Source organism: Scyliorhinus torazame, chromosome 18, assembly GCF_047496885.1.
Source record: "Scyliorhinus torazame isolate Kashiwa2021f chromosome 18, sScyTor2.1, whole genome shotgun sequence".
Classification (NCBI taxonomy): domain Eukaryota; kingdom Metazoa; phylum Chordata; class Chondrichthyes; order Carcharhiniformes; family Scyliorhinidae; genus Scyliorhinus; species Scyliorhinus torazame.
In genome coordinates, this window is record NC_092724.1 from 85,032,851 (window position 1) to 85,053,571 (window position 20,721).

The window sequence follows — 20,721 nt, forward strand, 5'->3', positions numbered from 1 at the left end:
AAATTCAATTTTTCAAAACTATACCATCCTCTATCGTCAGTGAGTCCTTGCATTTGTCGTAGGGGGCTGGGAAGTTACCGTCTAAAACTTGTTTGAGATTGTCGTCTGCCTTTTGGGCCTGGGATAGATCCTCGATATTGGTCTGAGAAACCTGGACTGTGTGTATCAGTTCACTTTCAGGGGGTTGCCAAAAGTGACCGTGGTGTAATCCTGACTTAGCTAAGGCATCTGCCTTTACATTACTGTGTGGGGAGGAACAATGATGGCTTCTCACTTTAATAATACCCTATGTGCGGTCTTTATCTGTCCTAAGAATGTGTTTCAACAATGGGGCTGAGGGTAGGGGTTTACCATCAGCGGATACAAATCCTTGAGATTCCTACAGGGGCAGGAATTCTGTCAAGCTATTGCACACATATAAACTGTCCGAATGTATGTCTGTGGGGGTTGGAAAGGAATCGGGGTGCTGCACTACATATGCTATGGCTGCTAGTTCTGCTGCTTGTGATCCTAGGTGGCCGGGCGATTTTAAAGATATTTCTTCTAATGCGCGTCCCTGTGCGTCTTCTACATAAATTCCACAACCAGTTATTCTCTTTCCATTTTCTATCGTGGAGGAACCGTCTACATAAATCTTTAAAGCGTTTTCTATGGCGTGTGGAGTCTGCGTTTTACTGCCTGCTCGTGTGTGCAGTGACTTCGGAATAAAGGGTCCTGAGTGGTGTTGGGCTGCTATGATCTGGCACTCGTGGGGTCCCTGCATACTGAAGGTTATCTGCTAGAAATGTGTGGGTCCTTTTACGTTTGACTGTAATGTTCCTTCCTTGTAACAACAGTGTCCAGCGAGCTCTGATCTGGCTGACTGAACTTTAACCTACCATCTACCAATAGCTGCGTTGGGGTGTGCTCAGTTAGAATCGTTACTGGGTTAAGGCCTGTGATGTATGCAAAATAATGTACTGCCCAAAAGACTGCAAGCAAGTGACGTTCGCAGACTGAAAATTGTTGTTCTATGGGATCCAAAATTCGTGAGGCATAGGCTACGGGTCCTAATCGGTCATGTCTTTCCTGTAGGAGTACTGCTGATAGGGTTCGGTCGGTGGTTGCTACTTCTATTGCATAGGGAGAGTGTGGGTCTGGAACTTGCAAAGCGGGGGCTGTGCCCAGGGCGTGTTTTAATTAATCAATGGTGTCTGTGTGCTGAGGAAGCCATTCCCATGGAGTGTTCTTTTTAAGGAGCTCTGAGAGTGGGGCTGCTTTTGTGGTAAAACCAACTACATGGTTCCTACAATATCCAACTAATCTTAAGAATGACCGGAGTGCAGTGACATTGTGGGGCAAGGGCAATTTAACTATTGACTCAATTTGCTTTTGTTCGATCTCTCTTCCCGTGGGTGATAATGGTGCCTAAATAAAGAACCTTTTCTTTTCAGATCTGGGCTTTTTTGGGGTTGACCGTGCATCCAATGGATTGCAAAAGACCTAGTAATTCCGAAAGAAGCTTTACATGCTCTTCCTTTGTGTCCGTCTGTCGGAGTAAGTCGTCCACATACTGTATAAGGCATTCGGGGCGGGAAAATTTGGAAAGTCCGTTGGCCAATTGTCGGTGGAAAATGGAGGGGGAGTTGTGGAATCCTTGCGGGAGGCATGTCCACGTATATTGCTGCCCTTGAAATGTGAACGCGAAATTATATTGACAGGTCTTGTCTAAGGGAATGGACCAAAAGCCATTGCTGATGTCCAGCACTGTGAAGTACTCTGCCTATACTCCCTGTTTGAGCATGATCTCGGGACTCGTGGCAATGGTGAGGGCTGCTAAAGGGATGACCTTGTTAAGTTCTCGGTAGTCGCATGTCAGTCGCCAAGAACCATCGGGTTTTTTCATGGGCCAAATTGGGACATTATTTGTTGAGGCTACCGGCCGAATTACTCCTTGATCTAATAAGCGATTGACGACTTTTGAAATCTCACCCTCGGCTCGCTGTGGGAAACTGTATTGCTTCTGTGGCTTAGGATCGGGACCTGAAATTGTGATCATTCCTGAGATCTTCCCACAATTGTGTTTGTGTTGGGCGAAGGAAGCTTTATGTTTTCTGAGGACCTCTCTAATTGTCTGGTCTGCACTAATTGTTTGCGGATCAAACCTACAGTCTCCTACTGAGTAAATCCTATGTTCATAGTCCCCTACTGTGAGCGTAGCGGGGTCTCTCGCTGTTTTGGCCATTTTCCATGCATATCTATTCACGGGATCAAAGGAAAGGTTGTGGGAGCTCATAAAATCGATTCCTAGAACATGCTTGACTGTTTGGGGCAAGTCGACTAAAACTACAAGGTGTCTGTTGCTTATGGTTCCTATCTGAATATCTATGGGGGCTGTGATGTATCCCTGCTGTACATGTCCAATAAATCCACTAAGGGTGATAGTGTCTGTGGTGGGCCATTTGTCACGCTGGAACATTGTGGAGGAGTTTAAAGTGGTGCGGGACCCTCCTGTGTCCCAAAGAAATTCTACTGGATGTCCCAGGGCTGTGCCTGTGACTACTGGTCTGCCTGACTTGTCCCAGAGTGTGTCACAGACCCAAGTTGGGGAGTTCGAACACCGTCAATCTGTGGTGTTGATTGCTGAATCATCTGAACGGGTGCTAACACTCTGTATGGGCCTAACATTGTTCCTAGGTGGGGGACCTGGTTGTTGGTGGCATTGCTGGTTCGGGGGTTTTGTTGGCATTCACGGGCGTAATGTCCCATGTGTCGATTTTAGCGGGAGAAGAGCTGGTTAGTCAATTTCAGTGGGGGCAGTGCGGAAGTGATTGCTGGGAGGTAAGTCTCTCCTTTAAAAACACTTGTCTTTGCAGGGGCAGGCCAGTCGATTTTAGTGGGAGAAGAGCTGGTTAGTCAATTTCAGCGGGGGCAGTGCGGAAGTGATTGCTGGGAGGTAAGTCTCTCCTTTAAAAACACTTGTCTTTGCAGGGGCAAGCCAGTCGATTTTAGCGGGAGAAGAGCTGGTTAGTCAATTTCGGCGGGGGCAGTGCGGAAGTGATTGCTGGGAGGTAAGTCTCTCCTTTAAAAACACTTGTCTTTGCAGGGGCAGGCCAGTCGATTTCAGCGGGACAAGAGCTGGTTAGTCAATTTCGGCGGGGGCAGTGCGGAAGTGATTGCTGGGAGGTAAGTCTCTCCTTTAAAAACACTTGTCTTTGCAGGGGCAGGCCAGTCGATTTCAGCGGGACAAGAGCTGGTTAGTCAATTTCAGCGGGGGCAGTGCGGAAGTGATTGCTGGGAGGTAAGTCTCTCCTTTAAAAACACTTGTCTTTGCAGGGGCTGGCCAGTCGATTTTAGCGGGAGAAGAGCTGGTTAGTCAATTTCAGCGGGGGCAGTGCGGAAGTGATTGCTGGGAGGTAAGTCTCTCCTTTAAAAACACTTGTCTTTGCAGGGGCAGGCCAGTCGATTTTAGCGGGAGAAGAGCTGGTTAGTCAATTTCAGCGGGGGCAGTGCGGAAGTGATTGCTGGGAGGTAAGTCTCTCCTTTAAAAACACTTGTCTTTGCAGGGGCAGGCCAGTCGATTTTAGCGGGAGAAGAGCTGGTTAGTCAATTTCAGCGGGGGCAGTGCGGAAGTGATTGCTGGGAGGTAAGTCTCTCCTTTAAAAACACTTGTCTTTGCAGGGGCTGGCCAGTCGATTTCAGCGGGAGAAGAGCTGGTTAGTCAATTTCAGCGGGGGCAGTGCGGAAGTGATTGCTGGGAGGTAAGTCTCTCCTTTTAAAACACTTACCTGGCCCCGTTTTCGGTCCCTCTTTTCTGTTTTTTAAAAAAATTTTAGTATTTAAGGCGGGAACAGGAAGTTTGACCCGCAGACTTCTGGGAAGACCCTCACCAATAAATTCTGGTGGAGAGGAAACCCGAGACACTACACGTGTAATGTCTCCCACCCCGCCCTCCTCCTCTAACCTAATAATAAAACCCATTGGTGTGAGGTAAGTACCATATTTTATTATTAACACTAAGAAGGTAAGTAAGTGATTTTTACTCATTTTTACTTTTGTACCTTTTTCAAATTGTGTGTGTGTGTCGGGGGGAAACTGAAGTGACATCACAGAAAAGCTGTGGCCTGAGTGGCTGGTTGGGATTCTACACTAAATTAAAAAATTAAGCATTGGTAACTAATTAAACATAATTACTTAATTATAATTTAGTGGGATATCTAAGCCAGAGATCGGAGAGTACTATATTTAGCTTTCGCATTTCTATTAGAAATCTAGTGCTAGGAAACAGATAGTTAACAGTAACTATGAAATTTAAAAAAATATATTTTTTAAAAAATAAAAAAAATTTAATTTTAATTTTAATTAATTGACGCAATGTCAGTTAGAGGGGTGCAGTGCTCTGACTGTGAAATGTGGCAGGTCCGGGAGGCTTCCAGCGTCCCGGATGGCTTCATCTGCAGAAAATGCACCCAACTGGAGCTCCTCACAGACCGCATGGTTCGGTTGGAGCAGCAATTGGATGCACTTAGGAGCATGCAGGTGGCGGAAAGCATCATAGATCGCAGTTATGTAAATGTGGTCACACCCAAGGTGCAGGCAGAGAAATGGGTGACCACCAGAAAGGGCAGGCAGTCAGTGCAGGAATCCCCTGTGGTTGTCCCCCTCTCGAACAGATATACCCCTTTGGATACTGTCGGGGGGGATAGCCTATCAGGGGAAAACAGCAGCAGCCAGAGCAGTGGCACCACGGCTGGCTCTGATGTTCAGAAGGGAGGGTCAAAGCGCAGAAGAGTAATAGTAATAGGGGACTCTATAATCAGGGGCACAGATAGGCGCTTCTGTGGACGTGAAAGAGACTCCAGGATGGTATGTTGCCTCCCTGGTGCCAGGGTCCAGGATGTCTCCGAACGGGTAGAGGGTATCCTGAAGGGGGAGGGCAAACAGGCAGAGGTCATTGTACATATTGGTACTAACGACATAGGCAGGAAGGGGGATGAGGTCCTGCAGCAGGAGTTCAGGGAGCTAGGCAGAAAGTTAAAAGACAGGACCTCTAGGGTTGTAATCTCGGGATTACTCCCTGTGCCACGTGCCAGTGAGGCTAGAAATAGGAAGATAGAGCAGCTAAACACGTGGCTAAACAGCTGGTGTAGGAGGGAGGGTTTCCATTATCTGGAGCACTGGGAGCTCTGCCGGGGCAGGTGTCACCTGTATAAGAAGGACGGGTTGCATCTAAACCGGAGAGGCACAAATATCCTGGCCGCGAGGTTTGCTAGTGTCACACGGGAGGGTTTAAACTAGTATGGCAGGGGGGTGGGCACGGGAGCAATAGGTCAGAAGGTGAGAGCATTGAGGGAGAACTAGGGAATAGGGACAGTGTGGCTCTGAGGCAGAGCAGACAGGGAGACGTTGCTGAACACAGCGGGTCTGGTGGCCTGAAGTGCATATGTTTTAATGCAAGAAGTATTACGCGTAAGGCAGGTGACCTTAGAGCTTGGATTAGTACTTGGAACTATGATGTTGTTGCCATTACAGAGACCTGGTTGAGGGAAGGGCAGGATTGGCAGCTAAACGTTCCAGGATTTAGATGTTTCAGGCGGGATAGAGGGGGATGTAAAAGGGGAGGCGGAGTTGCGCTACTGGTTCGGGAGAATATCACAGCTGTACTGCGGGAGGACACCTCAGAGGGCAGTGAGGCTATATGGGTAGAGATCAGGAATAAGAAGGGTGCAGTCACAATGTTGGGGGTTTACTACAGGCCTCCCAACAGCCAGCGGGAGATAGAGGAGCAGATAGGTAGACAGATTTTGGAAAAGAGTAAAAACAACAGGGTTGTGGTGATGGGAGACTTCAACTTCCCCAATATTGACTGGGACTCACTTAGTGCCAGGGGATTAGACGGGGTGGAGTTTGTAAGGAGCATCCAGGAGGGCTTCTTAAAACAATATGTAGACAGTCCAACTAGGGAAGGGGCGGTACTGGACCTGGTATTGGGGAATGAGCCCGGCCAGGTGGTAGATGTTTCAGTAGGGGAGCATTTCGGGAACAGGGACCACAATTCAGTAAGTTTTAAAGTACTGGTGGACAAGGATAAGAGTGGTCCTAGGATGAATGTGCTAAATTGGGGGAAGGCTAATTATAACAATATTAGGCGGGAACTGAAGAACATAGATTGGGGGCGGATGTTTGAGGGCAAATCAACATCTGACATGTGGGAGGCTTTCAAGTGGCAGTTGAAAGGAATACAGGACCGGCATGTTCCTGTGAGGAAGAAGGATAAATACGGCAATTTTCGGGAACCTTGGATGACGAGAGATATTGTAGGCCTCGTCAAAAAGAAAAAGGAGGCATTTGTCAGGGCTAAAAGGCTGGGAACAGACGAAGCCTGCGTGGAATATAAGGAAAGGAGGAAGGAACTTAAGCAAGGAGTCAGGAGGGCTAGAAGGGGTCACGAAAAGTCATTGACAAATAGGGTTAAGGAAAATCCCAAGGCTTTTTACACGTACATAAAAAGCAAGAGGGTAGGCAGGGAAAGGGTTGGCCCACTGAAGGATAGGCAAGGGAATCTATGTGTGGAGCCAGAGGAAATGGGCGAGGTACTAAATGAATACTTTGCATCAGTATTCACCAAAGAGAAGAAATTGGTAGATGTTGAGTCTGGAGAAGGGTGTGTAGATAGCCTGGGTCACATTGAGATCCAAAAAGATGAGGTGTTGGGTGTCTTAAAAAATATTAAGGTAGATAAGTCCCCAGGGCCTGATGGGATCTACCCCAGAATACTGAAGGAGGCTGGAGAGGAAATTGCTGAGGCCTTGACAGAAATCTTTGGATCCTCGCTGTCTTCAGGGGATGTCCCGGAGGACTGGAGAATAGCCAATGTTGTTCCTCTGTTTAAGAAGGGTAGCAAGGATAATCCCGGGAACTACAGGCCGGTGAGCCTTACTTCAGTGGTAGGGAAATTACTGGAGAGAATTCTTCGATACAGGAACTACTCCCATTTGGAAGCAAATGGACGTATTAGTGAGAGGCAGCATGGTTTTGTGAAGGGGAGGTCGTGTCTCACTAACTTGATAGAGTTTTTCGAGGAGGTCACTAAGATGATTGATGCAGGTAGGGCAGTGGATGTTGTCTATATGGACTTCAGTAAGGCCTTTGACAAGGTCCCTCATGGTAGACTTGTACAAAAGGTGAAGTCACACGGGATCAGGGGTGAGCTGGCAAGGTGGATACAGAACTGGCTAGGCCATAGAAGGCAGAGAGTAGCAATGGAAGGATGCTTTTCTAATTGGAGGGCTGTGACCAGTGGTGTTCCACAGGGATCAGTGCTGGGACCTTTGCTGTTTGTAGTATATATAAATGATTTGGAGGAAAATGTAACTGGTCTGATTAGTAAGTTTGCAGACGACACAAAGGTTGGTGGAATTGCGGATAGCGATGAGGACTGTCGGAGGATACAGCAGGATTTAGATTGTTTGGAGACTTGGGCGGAGAGATGGCAGATGGAGTTTAATCCGGACAAATGTGAGGTAATGCATTTTGGAAGGTCTAATGCAGGTAGGGAATATACAGTGAATGGTAGAACCCTCAAGAGTATTGAAAGTCAAAGAGATCTAGGAGTACAGGTCCACAGGTCATTGAAAGGGGCAACACAGGTGGAGAAGGTAGTCAAGAAGGCATACGGCATGCTTGCCTTCATTGGCCGGGGCATTGAGTATAAGAATTGGCAAGTCATGTTGCAGCTGTATAGAACCTTAGTTAGGCCACACTTGGAGTATAGTGTTCAATTCTGGTCGCCACACTACCAGAAGGATGTGGAGGCTTTAGAGAGGGTGCAGAAGAGATTTACCAGAATGTTGCCTGGTATGGAGGGCATTAGCTATGAGGAGCGGTTGAATAAACTCGGTTTGTTCTCACTGGAACGAAGGAGGTTGAGGGGAGACCTGATAGAGGTATACAAAATTATGAGGAGCATAGACAGAGTGGATAGTCAGAGGCTTTTCCCCAGGGTAGAGGGGTCAATTACTAGGGGGCATAGGTTTAAGGTGAGAAGGGCAAGGTTTAGAGTAGATGTACGAGGCAAGTTTTTTACGCAGAGGGTAGTGGGTGCCTGGAACCCGCTACCGGAGGAGATGGTGGAAGCAGGGACGATAGTGACATTTAAGGGGCATCTTGACAAATACATGAATAGGATGGGAATAGAGGGATACGGTCCCAGGAAGTGTAGAAGATTGTAGTTTTGTCGGGCAGCATGGTCGGTACGGGCTTGGAGGGCCGAAGGGCCTGTTCCTGTGCTGTACATTTCTTTGTTCTTTTGTTCTTTGTGTCCACAATTATAGCAACCTCATGGTGCCTGTGCTCTGGGGTGCTGTCCTTCATGTCTACCCTCATTTATCCATGCTGGGTCCTGGTTAGTTCTAACTGGGTGCATATTTGCTTCTATCTGTTCCTGATCTGCCTTCCTGTGCAGGGATTGTTCCCAAACTCTGGAGAGTCATTTTAAAACCCAAACTTCATTGTGTGTGGAGTCTGCGGGGTCGTAATTCACACAAGCCTTTTGACCTGCTTCTGTGGCCTGGGAGACTAAAGTGCGTGACCATTTAGTTGTGTGGTTGTTATCTAAGTGTGCGCAGTTCAAATCCCCAATACTGCTTTAAAATGGATCCAAAGGCGACCTGCAAATGCGGTCGGATGCTTTCCCTTCTTTTGCCTACAACGGTTCAAACCTTCTACCTTCAAACCCTTGTTGTACCCGATCACATCTACAATGGCCGTTTTCATCTCCTGTGTGGTTCCTCCTCCTACATTCTGTGGTTCTAGCAAAGCTGAGCTGACGGACTGGTCAAGGCTCATTACTATAAGTTTAACTTCCTCCCTTTTGTCTAGACCGTACATAACTTTTTGTTGGCGTACTCTCTCAAAGAAATTATGCGGGTCTGCGGTGGGTTCGAATGGATCAATTTTAGCGCAGGCATCTCTCAATTGGGTAATGGATAATGCGATGGTGTAAACGCAACTGGGCTCCTCCCGATCCGATGACTTGCGCTTTGTGATGACCGGATTCATGGGGGTGTGTGCTGCTTGTGCAGTCAGTGGTGTGGGTGCTTTCCTTTTCGGGGCATGGGTGGCTCTATTGTGATTTTCTGTGTCCTCCACATATCTCTGGCCGGTTTCATTTAGTTCTTGCCAATTGGGGGCACCTTCCTCATCTAAATTTTGTCCAGAGGTATCTCTAAATCCGTTTTGCACTGAAAGCAGTGACTGCAACTTCTCTATTTGTTGTCTACATTTCGCGTGGTCTACTGTGCTGTCTTTGTTCTGTAGTGGAGCTATGGAGCGCTCGTAAAGCTGCCTTTAAATCCGTGCATTGTCTCGTTAACTGTGGTGCCTGCTGTTCTGTCTCTTCTCGTACCAAGACTGCGCGCTGTGTATCTTGGTAGGCTTTATCGTACTGGGTCTGAAAGCTGCTAAGGTGAACTAAACAAGATTGGTGTGCCCGTTTGGAATCAGCCATCTCTTTATCTTTAGCTGCCAACTGATCCCGGAGTTGCTCAATAATCTTTTCGCTTGGGACTTCCGGGTGCGGTGATGCGGAGCTAAGCCGCACGATTCAGCAGCTCCCGCGAAGACGGACTTTTGGGCTCGCTAACGGAGCCCCAACGGAACTTTTGATAAAGACAACCCGTGGGGAAGGAAGGAGAAAGGTCCCCTACTAACCGTCATGGACCGGACCCGCAGCGAAACGGCGAAAAAAGCGGCTCTGGAGCAGCGGGAGAAGAAAGAGAAAAAAAGCAAAATGGCGGCGCCCACGGACAAAGAGGAGATGCAGGAGTTCATCAAGTGCTGCTTCGAGGAGCTGCGCAAGGAGATGGTGGCGCCTATGCTGGCAATGATTGAAAGACTTGGAGCAACCCAGAAAGCCCAAGAGGTGAAGATCCAGGAAAAAGTGAGTGAAAACGACGACGAGATTGTGGGCCTGGCGGAGAGAGTGGAGCGGCACGAGGTGCTACACAAGACGTGGGCGGGAAGACTCGAGGACCTGGAGAACAGGTCGAGGAGAAATAATTTGAGGATCCTGGGTCTCCCAGTAGGAGTGGAGGGGGCCGATGCCGCGGCATATGTGGGCACAATGATCAGGACGCTGATGGGTGCGGAGGCCCCCCCGGGATTGCTGGAGCTGGAAGGGGCGCACCGAGTGCTGGCGAGGAAGCCCAAGGCAAATGAGCCGTCAAGGGCGATGGTGGTGAGATTTCACCGGTTTACGGACAGAGAGAGGGTCCTGAAATGGGCCAAGAAGGAGTGGAGCAGTAAGTGGGACAATGCGGAGATCAGAATTTACCCGGACTGGAGCACGGAGGTCGCTAAGCGGAGAGCGGGTTTCAACCGGGCCAAAGCGGTGCTGCACCGGAAAGGGGTGAAATTTGGAATGCTGCAGCCAGCGCGACTGTGGATTACACATATTGGCCAACACCACTATTTTGAAACGCCCGAAGAGGCGTGGACCTTTATACAAACTGAAAAGTTGGACTCTAATTGAGGGTTTGTGTGGAAGGGGGGATGTTTGAGGGTTGAAGTATGATGGTTGTTGTATGTAGGGGGTCAACCACGCGCAGGAAATGTTATATGGGTTGGGGAGAGGGACAAGGCCGCGACAGGAGCTGCGCCATAGGGCGCGGGGCAGGCTCTGGAAAGCGCGTTTTTTTTTTTCCCGCGCGCGGCAAGAAAGTTGGGAAGGGGAACGAAGGAATGTACATTGATTGGGAGACTCCCACACGGGGGGGGTCAAAGGGATGGCGGGGGAAGCCGGGGTCAGCAGGTGTCAGCTGACTTACGGGAGGGATATGGGGGGAGCAAAAAAGCTAGACGGGGATCTAGCGGGGGGGGGGGGGGGATGGGGGGAAAGGGGGGATGGGAGGAAAGGGGGGGGGAAAGAGTGGGGGGGGGAAAGGGTTGCTGCTGCACTGGCCGAAAGAGAATGGGACACAGAAGAGGTGGTTGGGACGAGGGTCCCCCGGTTGGGGGACTGGAGAGTGTGGGAGACGCGGACAAGGGACTGGCCCAGAAAAGGAGATGGCTAGTCGGCGGCGGGGGGGTGGGGGGGAGGAATGAGGCCAAGACTATCGTAGCGGATAATGGAGGGAGATATGTGATGGTGAGTGGGAGGTTGCAAGGGACGTGGGTGGCGTTGGGATGATGCTGGATTTGTGAAACGCATGTCGGGGCGCATTCCGGACCTGGAGGTAGGAGGACTGATAATGGGAGGGGACTTCAATACAGTGATGGACCCAGCACTGGACCGCTCCAGATCAAGGACGGGAAAGAGGCTGGTGGCGGCCAAGGTGCTCGGGGGTTTTATAGACCAGATGGGGGGAATGGACACATGGAGGTTTGCAAGGCCGCAGGCCAGGGAATTTTCTTTCTTCTCCCATGTACACAAAGCCTACTCCCGGATAGATTTCTTTATTCTGGGTAGGGCGCTCATCCCGAGGGTGGAGGGGACGGAGTATTCGGCTATAGCCGTTTCGGACCATGCCCCGCACTGGGTGGAACTGGAGCTGGGAGAGGAGAGGGACCAACGCCCGCTGTGGCGGCTGGATGTGGGACTGCTGGCGGATGAGGTGGTGTGTGGGAAGGTGAGGGGGTGTATCGAAAGGTACTTGGAGGCCAACGACAACGGGGAGGTGCGAGTGGGGGTGGTATGGGAAGCGTTGAAGGCGGTGATCAGGGGAGAGCTGATCTCCATCAGGGCTCATAGGGAGAAAACAGAGGGCATGGAAAGGGAGAGGTTAGTGGGGGAGATCTTGCGAGTGGACAGGAGATACGCAGAGGCCCCGGAGGAAAGATTACTTGGGGAAAGGTGACGGCTCTAGACAGAGTTTGACCTGTTGACCACGGGCAAGGCGGAGGCACAGTGGAGGAAGGCGCAGGGGGCGACCTATGAGTACGGGGAAAAGGCTAGTCGGATGCTGGCGCACCAACTCCGTAAGAGGGCGGCAGCGAGGGAAATAGGGGGAATCAAAGATGGAAGGGGAGCCACGGTTCGAAGTGCAACGAAAATAAATAAAGTATTCAAGGCCTTATATGAAGAGCTGTATAGATCCCAGCCCCCAGGGGGGGAAGGGGGGATGAGACGATTCCTGGACCAACTGAGGTTCCCGAGGGTGGAGGAGCAAGAGGCGGTTGGTTTGGGGGCACCAATTGGGTTGGAGGAGTTGAGTAAGGGTTTGGGGAGCATGCAGGCGGGGAAGGCCCCGGGGCCGGACGGGTTCCCGGTGGAGTTCTATAGAAAATATGTGGACCTGCTGGCCCCGCTACTAGTGAGGACCTTTAACGAGGCAAGAGAGGAGGGAACCCTGCCCCAGACAATGTCGGAGGCGACAATATCCTTGATTCTAAAGTGAGACAAGGATCCACTGCAAAGTGGATCATACAGGCCGATTTCGCTCCTCAATGTGGATGCTAAGCTATTGGCAAAAGTATTGGCCACCAGGATTGAGGACTGTGTCCCGGGGGTGATTCATGAGGACCAAACGGGATTCGTAAAGGGCAGGCAGTTAAATACCAATGTGCAGCGGCTCTTAAACGTGATAATGATGACATCGGAGGAGGGAGAGGCGGAGATAGTGACAGCTATGGACGCGGAAAAAGCTTTTGACCGAGTGGAGTGGGAGTACCTCTGGGAGGTATTGCGCAGGTTTGGGTTCGGGGGAGGGTTTATTAGATGGTTTAAGCTCCTTTACAGCGCCCCGGTGGCGAGTGTAGTGACGAACTGGCGGAGGTCGGAGTACTTTCGGCTGTACCGAGGGACGAGGCAGGGGTGCCCCCTGTCCCCCCTGTTGTTTGCACTGGCGATCGAACCATTGGCCATATCACTTAGGGAGTCTAATAAATGGAGGGGGATAGTCCGCGGGGGAGAAGAGCATCGGGTATCGCTCTACGCGGATGACCTGCTGTTATACGTGGCGGACCCAATGGAGGGGATGGTGGAGGTCATGCAGACTCTGAAGGAGTTTGGGGAGTTCTCGGGCTACAAGCTTAATGTAGGGAAGAGTGAGCTTTTTGTATTACAGGCAGGGGACCAAGAAAGAGAGATAGGGGACTTGCCGCTGAGGAGGGCGGAGAGGAGTTTTCGGTATCTGGGGATCCAGATAGCCAGGAGTTGGGGGGCCCTACATAAACTGAATTTGACGAGGTTGGTGGAGCAAATGGAGGAGGATTTTAAAAGATGGGACATGTTACCGCTCTCGCTGGCGGGTAGAGTGCAGTCGGCCAAAATGGTGGTCCTTCCGAGTATTTTGTTTGTGTTTCAGTGCCTCCCCATTGTGATTACCAAGGGCTTTTTCAAGAGAGTAGGTAGGAGTATTATGGGGTTTGTGTGGGCAAATAAGACCCCGGGGGTTAGGAGAGGGTTCCTGGAACGCGATAGGGACCGAGGAGGTACCTAGGGAGCTACTACTGGGAAGCAAACGTGGCGATGATCCGCAAGTGGGTCATGGAGGGAGAGGGGGCGGCATGGAAGAGGATGGAGATGGCGTCCTGTAAAGGAACGAGCCTGGGGGCGTTGGTAACGGCACCGCTGCCGCTCTCGCCGACAAAATACACCACAAGCCCGGTGGTGGCGGCAACACTAAGGATCTGGGGCCAGTGGAGAAGGCACAGGGGTGCAACGGGAGCATCGGTGTGGTCCCCGATCAGGGGTAACCACCGGTTTATCCCGGGGAAGATGGACGGGGGGGTTCCAAGGCTGGCATCGGGAGGGGATTAGAAGAATGGGGGACCTGTTAATTGACGGGACATTTGCGAGCCTAGGGGCACTGGAGGAGAAATTTGAGTTACCCCTGGGAAATGCCTTTATATATATGCAGGTGAGGGCTTTTGTGAGGCGACAGGTGAGGGAATTTCCGTTGCTCCCGGCACAAGAAGTACAAGATAGGGTGATTTCGGGGGCATGGGTCGGGGAGGGCAAGGTGTCGGAAATATACCAAGAGATGAAAGAAGAGGGGGAAGCGCTAGTAGAAGAGTTGAAAGGTAAATGGGAGGAGGAGCTGGGGGAGGAGATTGAGGAAGGGCTATGGGATGACGCCCTGGGTAGGGTTAATACCTCCTCCTCATGTGCCAGGCTCAGTCTGATACAATTTAAGGTGGTTCACAGAGCGCACCTGACGGGGGCGAGGTTGAGTAGGTTCTTTGGGGTAGAGGATAGATGTGAAAGATGTTCAGGGAGCCCGGCGAACCATGTCCATATGTTTTGGTCATGCCCGGCATTGGAGGGGTACTGGAGAGGAGTGGCGGGAGTAATATCCCAGGTGGTGAAAGTCCGGGTCAAGCCAAGCTGGGGGCTAGCAATATTTGGAGTAGTGGATGAGCCGGGAGTACAGGAGGCGAAGGAGGCCGGCATTCTGGCCTTTGCGTCCCTAGTAGCCCGGCGAAGGGTCTTGCTATTGTGGAAGGAGGCGAAGCCCCCCAGCCTGGAGGCCTGGATAAATGATATGGCTGGTTCATAAAATTGGAGAGGATTAAGTTTGCTTTGAGAGGGTCTGCGCAGGGGTTCTACAGGCGGTGGCAACCGTTCCTAGAATATCTCGCGGAGCGTTAGAGGAAGGTCGGTCAGCAGCAGCAGCAACCCGGGGCGGGGGGGGGGGGGGGGTGGGGGGGGGGGTGGAGAGGAGGAGGAGGAGGGAGGGGGGAACGAGAGACTGTTTGAGGGGATGGACGAGCGGGAGATGGCATGGAGGGTGGGGAGAAATGGCACGTGCGGCCAAGAGCCAGTGTATAAAGCTATGTAAATATACCATCTTGCCATGTATATATCTTGCTCAGGGTGATTTTGCGTATTTTGTTACGGGGGGTGGTTATTGGTTGTAAGGTGAAAAAATTGTGTTGTTAAAAACCTTTAATAAAAATATATATATTTTTTAAATAATCTTTTCGCTTTCACTATTGTTTCCCTCATTCTTCTCCTCTTTCTCAACTATCTGCCTGCGGAGCGTTCTCATGACCTCCTCTGTGCCTCGCAACTGTGCCAAACAGGACACTATTGCCATTGGCTTTCGCAATTTCACTGCATTTTTCTTATGCACCTCGGTTAGGTTGTCCCACCAAGTTTGTCCTTTGCTTCCTGGACCTGACTCTTCATTTGAACAACAATCGGACCAAAGGGACCTTTCCCCTTTAAATACTTCCTCAACTCTTCTTCCCAAATGGGGCACTGCTCTGCTCTGTTGGTCGCTGCGACCTTGGGTTCCTGTGGGTTCATTAAACATTCCATTGCTTTTGTGGCCATTGCTTCTAATCTCTCTAGCTCTACTTTTAATCTCTGTTTCCTATCGTTAATTTGGGACAGGGGGATAAGGCGGCGATTTGAACAGTGGGTATGGCCTAAGCTATTTTCCGGTTCACAATTCCCTCGATAGTTTTGACACAATCTAACGAGTTTACCTTATATACCTGTTAGTACGCATGCAGGTTAGTGCACACTTCTGAAATTTGGTGATTTGGTCGATATGGGCTTGCACTTGTGGTTCTTTCTCTTTCACGCAATTGGATTTCAAAGTTTGTGGGTTCTCTCGGAGTGACAAAATCACTTCCAATTCGAGTCCCGTCAGATGTCGGCAATAATGTTGCCAATCGGCACCAATAATGTTGCCAATTAATAATGATGCTCTTTGGAGTCGCCAGGTATCAAATGATACCACCACAAGGCTTTACCGGATATCGATCAAAGGACCACACATCCAGTTAGTCAGTTCAAGTTCAAAGATGGTTTATTTACACACAAGGATTACTTCGACATGCAACACAAAACACTACAAGTTAAACTACACCTAACAACTACAATAACCTATACTTAACTTCAGGACAACCGGCTCTATGCAGATGGACAAGGCCTTTTTGTCTCCATGTTTTGTCCGGATCTTACGTGGCTGGGTGGAAGAAGTGGCTCTGTTTCTGCTGGGCTCATCCATCTGGTAGCGATCGTTGGTCTTGAACTTGTCTATCTGGTCGTTATGCTGCACTTGGGTTGGCATAGGCCGGATCCAAGAGAGACCGTACACATGACCGTGTCTCTTCTTATCCCTCTGGGATTTCACGCTCTTTGGGGCGGTCCTTACCTTGGACCCAATAATTCGACAGGCTTCGATCACTGCCTTCGATTTTGGCCAATAAAGGGGCCTTGATAGCTGGGCGTGTCCTTAGCGGTCATTGACCTTGCGGTTTGGGCTCCCCGAGTAAAGGGAGTGGCACCGATTAGTCTGTATCTGTATCGGTTACCTGAGTACAGTTCTTTTGTTCTGGGGAAATGGGCCATTAGAATGCAAACGAGCGGGCGTTTCGATTGCATCTAGCTGTCTGGGTTGCAAATACACACACAAGGTCTGAGTCTGTCTGAGTCCTGGGTTGGCCATAATTCCCATGGTCCTTTGCAGGTGGCCAACTGAGATGGCTGCAGTGTGAGGTTATTCACTTTGGTAGTAAGCATTGAAAACAGAATTTTTTTAAGAAGGCATCACCTTTTAAATGTTGATTCTCAAAGGATGTATGGAGAGTTAGTATTCAGAACAGCAAACAGTTGGGAAGGCAAATGACATGTTGGTCTTTAAGGGGATTGGAGTACAGGAATAAACCCAGGTTTTGTAACTGACCTGATAATTTTTGATGGTTCACTTTGACTTGGGATTGTTTACTCTATTTGACGTCTGTAGTGCATTCCTCGAATAGTCTTGCTGTAATCATAAGGGGCTTTAGTGAGACGACAACTGTAACACTATGTGCCCTTTTTGTCTCCATGTTTGTGGAAGGATTTACTTGCATTGCCAGAGGCACAGCGAAGGTGTGGATTGGTCCCTGGTATGAGGGGGGTTTGTCCTATGATGAGAGGCTGAGTAAATTGGGTCGATATTCTCTGCGGTTTAGAAAAATGAGAGGCAATGTACAAGCTTCAGAATTCTGAAGGGGTTTCACAGGGCGGGCTCAGAGGTTATTTCCCCTGTCTGGGCAATCTCGACCATGGGAGCACGGTCTCAGGATCAGGGGTTAACCATTTAGGGAAGACATTTTGTTACTCAAAATGTTGCGAATGTCTGGAATTCTCTAGTGCAGAAGGTTGTGACTGCTCTTGCTGAATGTATTTCAAAATGATACCAGGGCTTGAAGGGAACCATTATGAGAATGAGTTACATAAACTATTCTCTTGATTGTGGAAGGTGAAGGGGTGTTTAAAATGCTAAAAGAATACAGTGGTGTAGTTACAGAGAAACCGTTTTCTCTGGCAGAGGGAGCTCAAACAAACCTTAAATATGGTTAGACCAATCAGGTGTGGAATCAGAAGGCGCTTCTCTACACAAAGTGTAGTGGAAACCTGGAGGTCTTCTGCCTTCCCTCAAAAATGCTGCTGATGTTTGTCAATTGGAACCTTCAAAACTTGAGATGGATAGATTTTTGTTGGGTGAGGGTATCAAGCACTTTGGTTTAAAAGTGGATAAATGGAGTTGAGATAAAGATCAGTCATAAAATCATAGAACGGTTACAACAGAAGAGGAGGCCATTTGGGCCAGCACGTCTGTGCTGCCTCTGTGCAGATAATGGAGGAAAAGACTCGAGAGGCCTCCCCTTAGAATTTCATAGAATCCCGACAGTGCAGAAGGAGGCCATTCGCCCCATCGAGTCTGCAGCAACCCTTCGAAAAAGTATTCCACCCATGTCCACTCACCCATCCACCCAGCCCTATCCCCGTAACCCCATAACCTAACCCACACATCCCTGGATACTAAGGGGCAATTTATCACGGCCAATCCACCTGACCCGTACACCTTTGGGAAGAAACCGGAACACCCGAGGAAACCCATGCAGACACTGGGAGAAAGTACAAACTCCACTCAGTGACCTCAGACCGGAATTGAACCCGGGCCCCTGGCTCTTTGAGGCTGCAGTGCTAACCACTGTGCCGCCGTGCCACCCATTGTTTGTATCTAATGCATCTGCCAGCCAAAACATGGGTAGGGGCATTTGCCAGAACATGTGGACTATCAGCTAGCCCAGGATAAGCGGGGTAGGGAGGAAAATTGTAATAACAGAAGCCAATGGTAACTTACTATTAGGTTGCACATGATCATAAATATAGAGATTTCCTTCAGGAATTTCCTTTTCCAATTGAGTTTGCTGGGTGTTTGAAGCGATATTTGGGAGCTTTTCCTCAAGTCCAGTTTGGTTGAACAGTTCATCACTGTATTAGCATCACTCAGCTCATCTTGTCCATCAGTATTTGTGTTTAATGTTGCTGCTGTGGGTTCATGGACATCAGGAACTATCTCTAAGGGAAATGTCTCGTGCTGAGGGTCAGTGGTGAGGATCTTCTCACTCATCTCTCCAGAGCTCAAACCAAGCTCCTCTGCACCAAGTTGTCTGTGCAAACCCTCAATAATGAAGAGGTTCTGCAGCACATGTTCGATGATCATGAAGACAGAGTAGGTGAGATTGAGAACATCCATGGACTGCCTGAGGTGGGTGGACACAACGGCCACAATGGAGAAATATGAGATGCACAATTCTCCGAGTGCAGCTATCTGCAGCAGAACCACATCCAGACTACGTGTTGGGTTCTCCTTGCTGTCAACATTTCTGTCCTCCCACCTGTGGACAGCTGTACCAGCCAGAGAGCAAAGTGACATTACAGAGAGCAAGACAATGTGGAATGCATATAACTTCTCAAAGGGCTTAGGCTGTGAAGAATCAGTTGAAACCTCTATCTGATACATGATGAACATACACATTCCAATGATTATCGGCACTGTCCCCAGCAGTGGTCCCAAAACAAGGCCATAACTTCTGAACTTGTAATTTGCATGAGTTACGTGATGGTCAGTGATCCGTCCAACATTTGTCCACATGATGTATAGCATGGTAGAGGAGATGAGGTAGTACTCGATGTTAAAAGGGTACATGATAACAACGGACTTTCGAAAAATGGTGCACAGCTTGCTCTGACAGCTGGAGGCTGTAATATTCATGTAATCTATGAAGACAAATTAAATTTCATAAGTTAAATCACAGGAAATATTTCCACTATTTTCATTGTATCCATCCTCTGTTGCGATACATTAAATTACGACACAGAAATGCCAACTGATCTGTGCTGCTATTTATCTTCCACACGAGCCTCCTCCCACTTCATCTCAGCAATCCGCCATCTCACTATAACGACATCGCGCCATCTCATCATATCGCCATATCGCCATCTCACCATAATGCCACCTCACCATACGGCCACCTCACCATACCTTCACCTCACCATACCTCCATCCCACCATACCTCCATCTCACCATACCTCCATCTCACCATACCTCCATCTCACCATACCTGCATCTCACCATACCTCCATCTCACCATATCGCCATGTCACCATACTGCCATCTCACCATATCACCATACCTCCATCTCATCATACTGCCATGTCACCAAACTGCCATCTCACTATACCACCATATAACCATCTCACCATATCGCCATCTCACAATCACACCATATAACCATATCGCCATCTCAACATATCGACATCTCACCATATTGCCATCTCACCATATCACCATCTCACCATATCACCATCTCACAATCACACCATATCGCCATCTCAACATCTCACCATATTGCCATATCACCATCTCAACATCTCACCATATTGCCATCTCACCATATCGCCCTCTCAACATCTCACCATATCGCCATCTCACCATATTGTCATCTCACCATATTGCCATCTCACCATAACGACATCGCGCCATCTCATCATATCGCCACCTCACCATACCTTCATCTCACCATACCTTCATCTCACCATACCTTCACCTCCCCATACCTCCATCTCACCATACCTCCATCTCGCCATACCTCCATCTCACCATACCTGCATCTCACCATACCTGCATCTCACCATACCTGCATCTCACCATACCTGCATCTCACCATATCGCCATGTCACCATACTGCCATCTCACCATATCACCATACCTCCATCTCATCATACTGCCATGTCACCAAACTGCCATCTCACTATACCACCATATAACCATCTCACCATATCGCCATCTCACAATCACACCATATAACCATATCGCCATCTCAACATATCGACATCTCACCATATTGCCATCTCACCATATCACCATCTCACCATATCACCATCTCACAATCACACCATATCGCCATCTCAACATCTCACCATATTGCCATATCACCATCTCAACATCTCACCATATTGCCATCTCACCATATCGCCCTCTCAACATCTCACCATATCGCCATCTCACCATATTGTCATCTCACCATATTGCCATCTCACCATAACGACATCGCGCCATCTCATCATATCGCCACCTCACCATACCTTCATCTCACCATACCTTCATCTCACCATACCTTCACCTCCCCATACCTCCATCTCACCATACCTCCATCTCGCCATACCTCCATCTCACCATACCTCCATCTCACCATACCTCCATCTCACCATACCTCCATCTCACCATACCTCCATCTCACCATACTGCCATCTCACCATATCACCATACCTCCATCTCATCATACTGCCATGTCACCAAACTGCCATTTCACTATATCACCATATAACCATCTCACCATATCGCCATCTCAACATCTCACCATCTCACCATATCACCATACCACTATCTCACAATCACACCATATAACCATCTCACCATATCGCCATCTCACAATCACACCATATAACCATA

General features: G+C 49.2%; 1 protein-coding gene across 1 annotated transcript in view; it reads right to left on the reverse strand.

Annotated features, from left to right (window-relative positions):
- LOC140395340 (proton channel OTOP3-like) overlaps positions 1-20,721 on the reverse strand; it is a 128,789-nt gene that overhangs the window by 21,223 nt on the left and 86,845 nt on the right. The window contains exon 5 of the mRNA XM_072482980.1: positions 18,066-18,985. Within this exon, the coding sequence (XP_072339081.1) occupies positions 18,066-18,985 (920 nt within the window). The remainder of the gene's footprint in view (positions 1-18,065; positions 18,986-20,721) is intronic.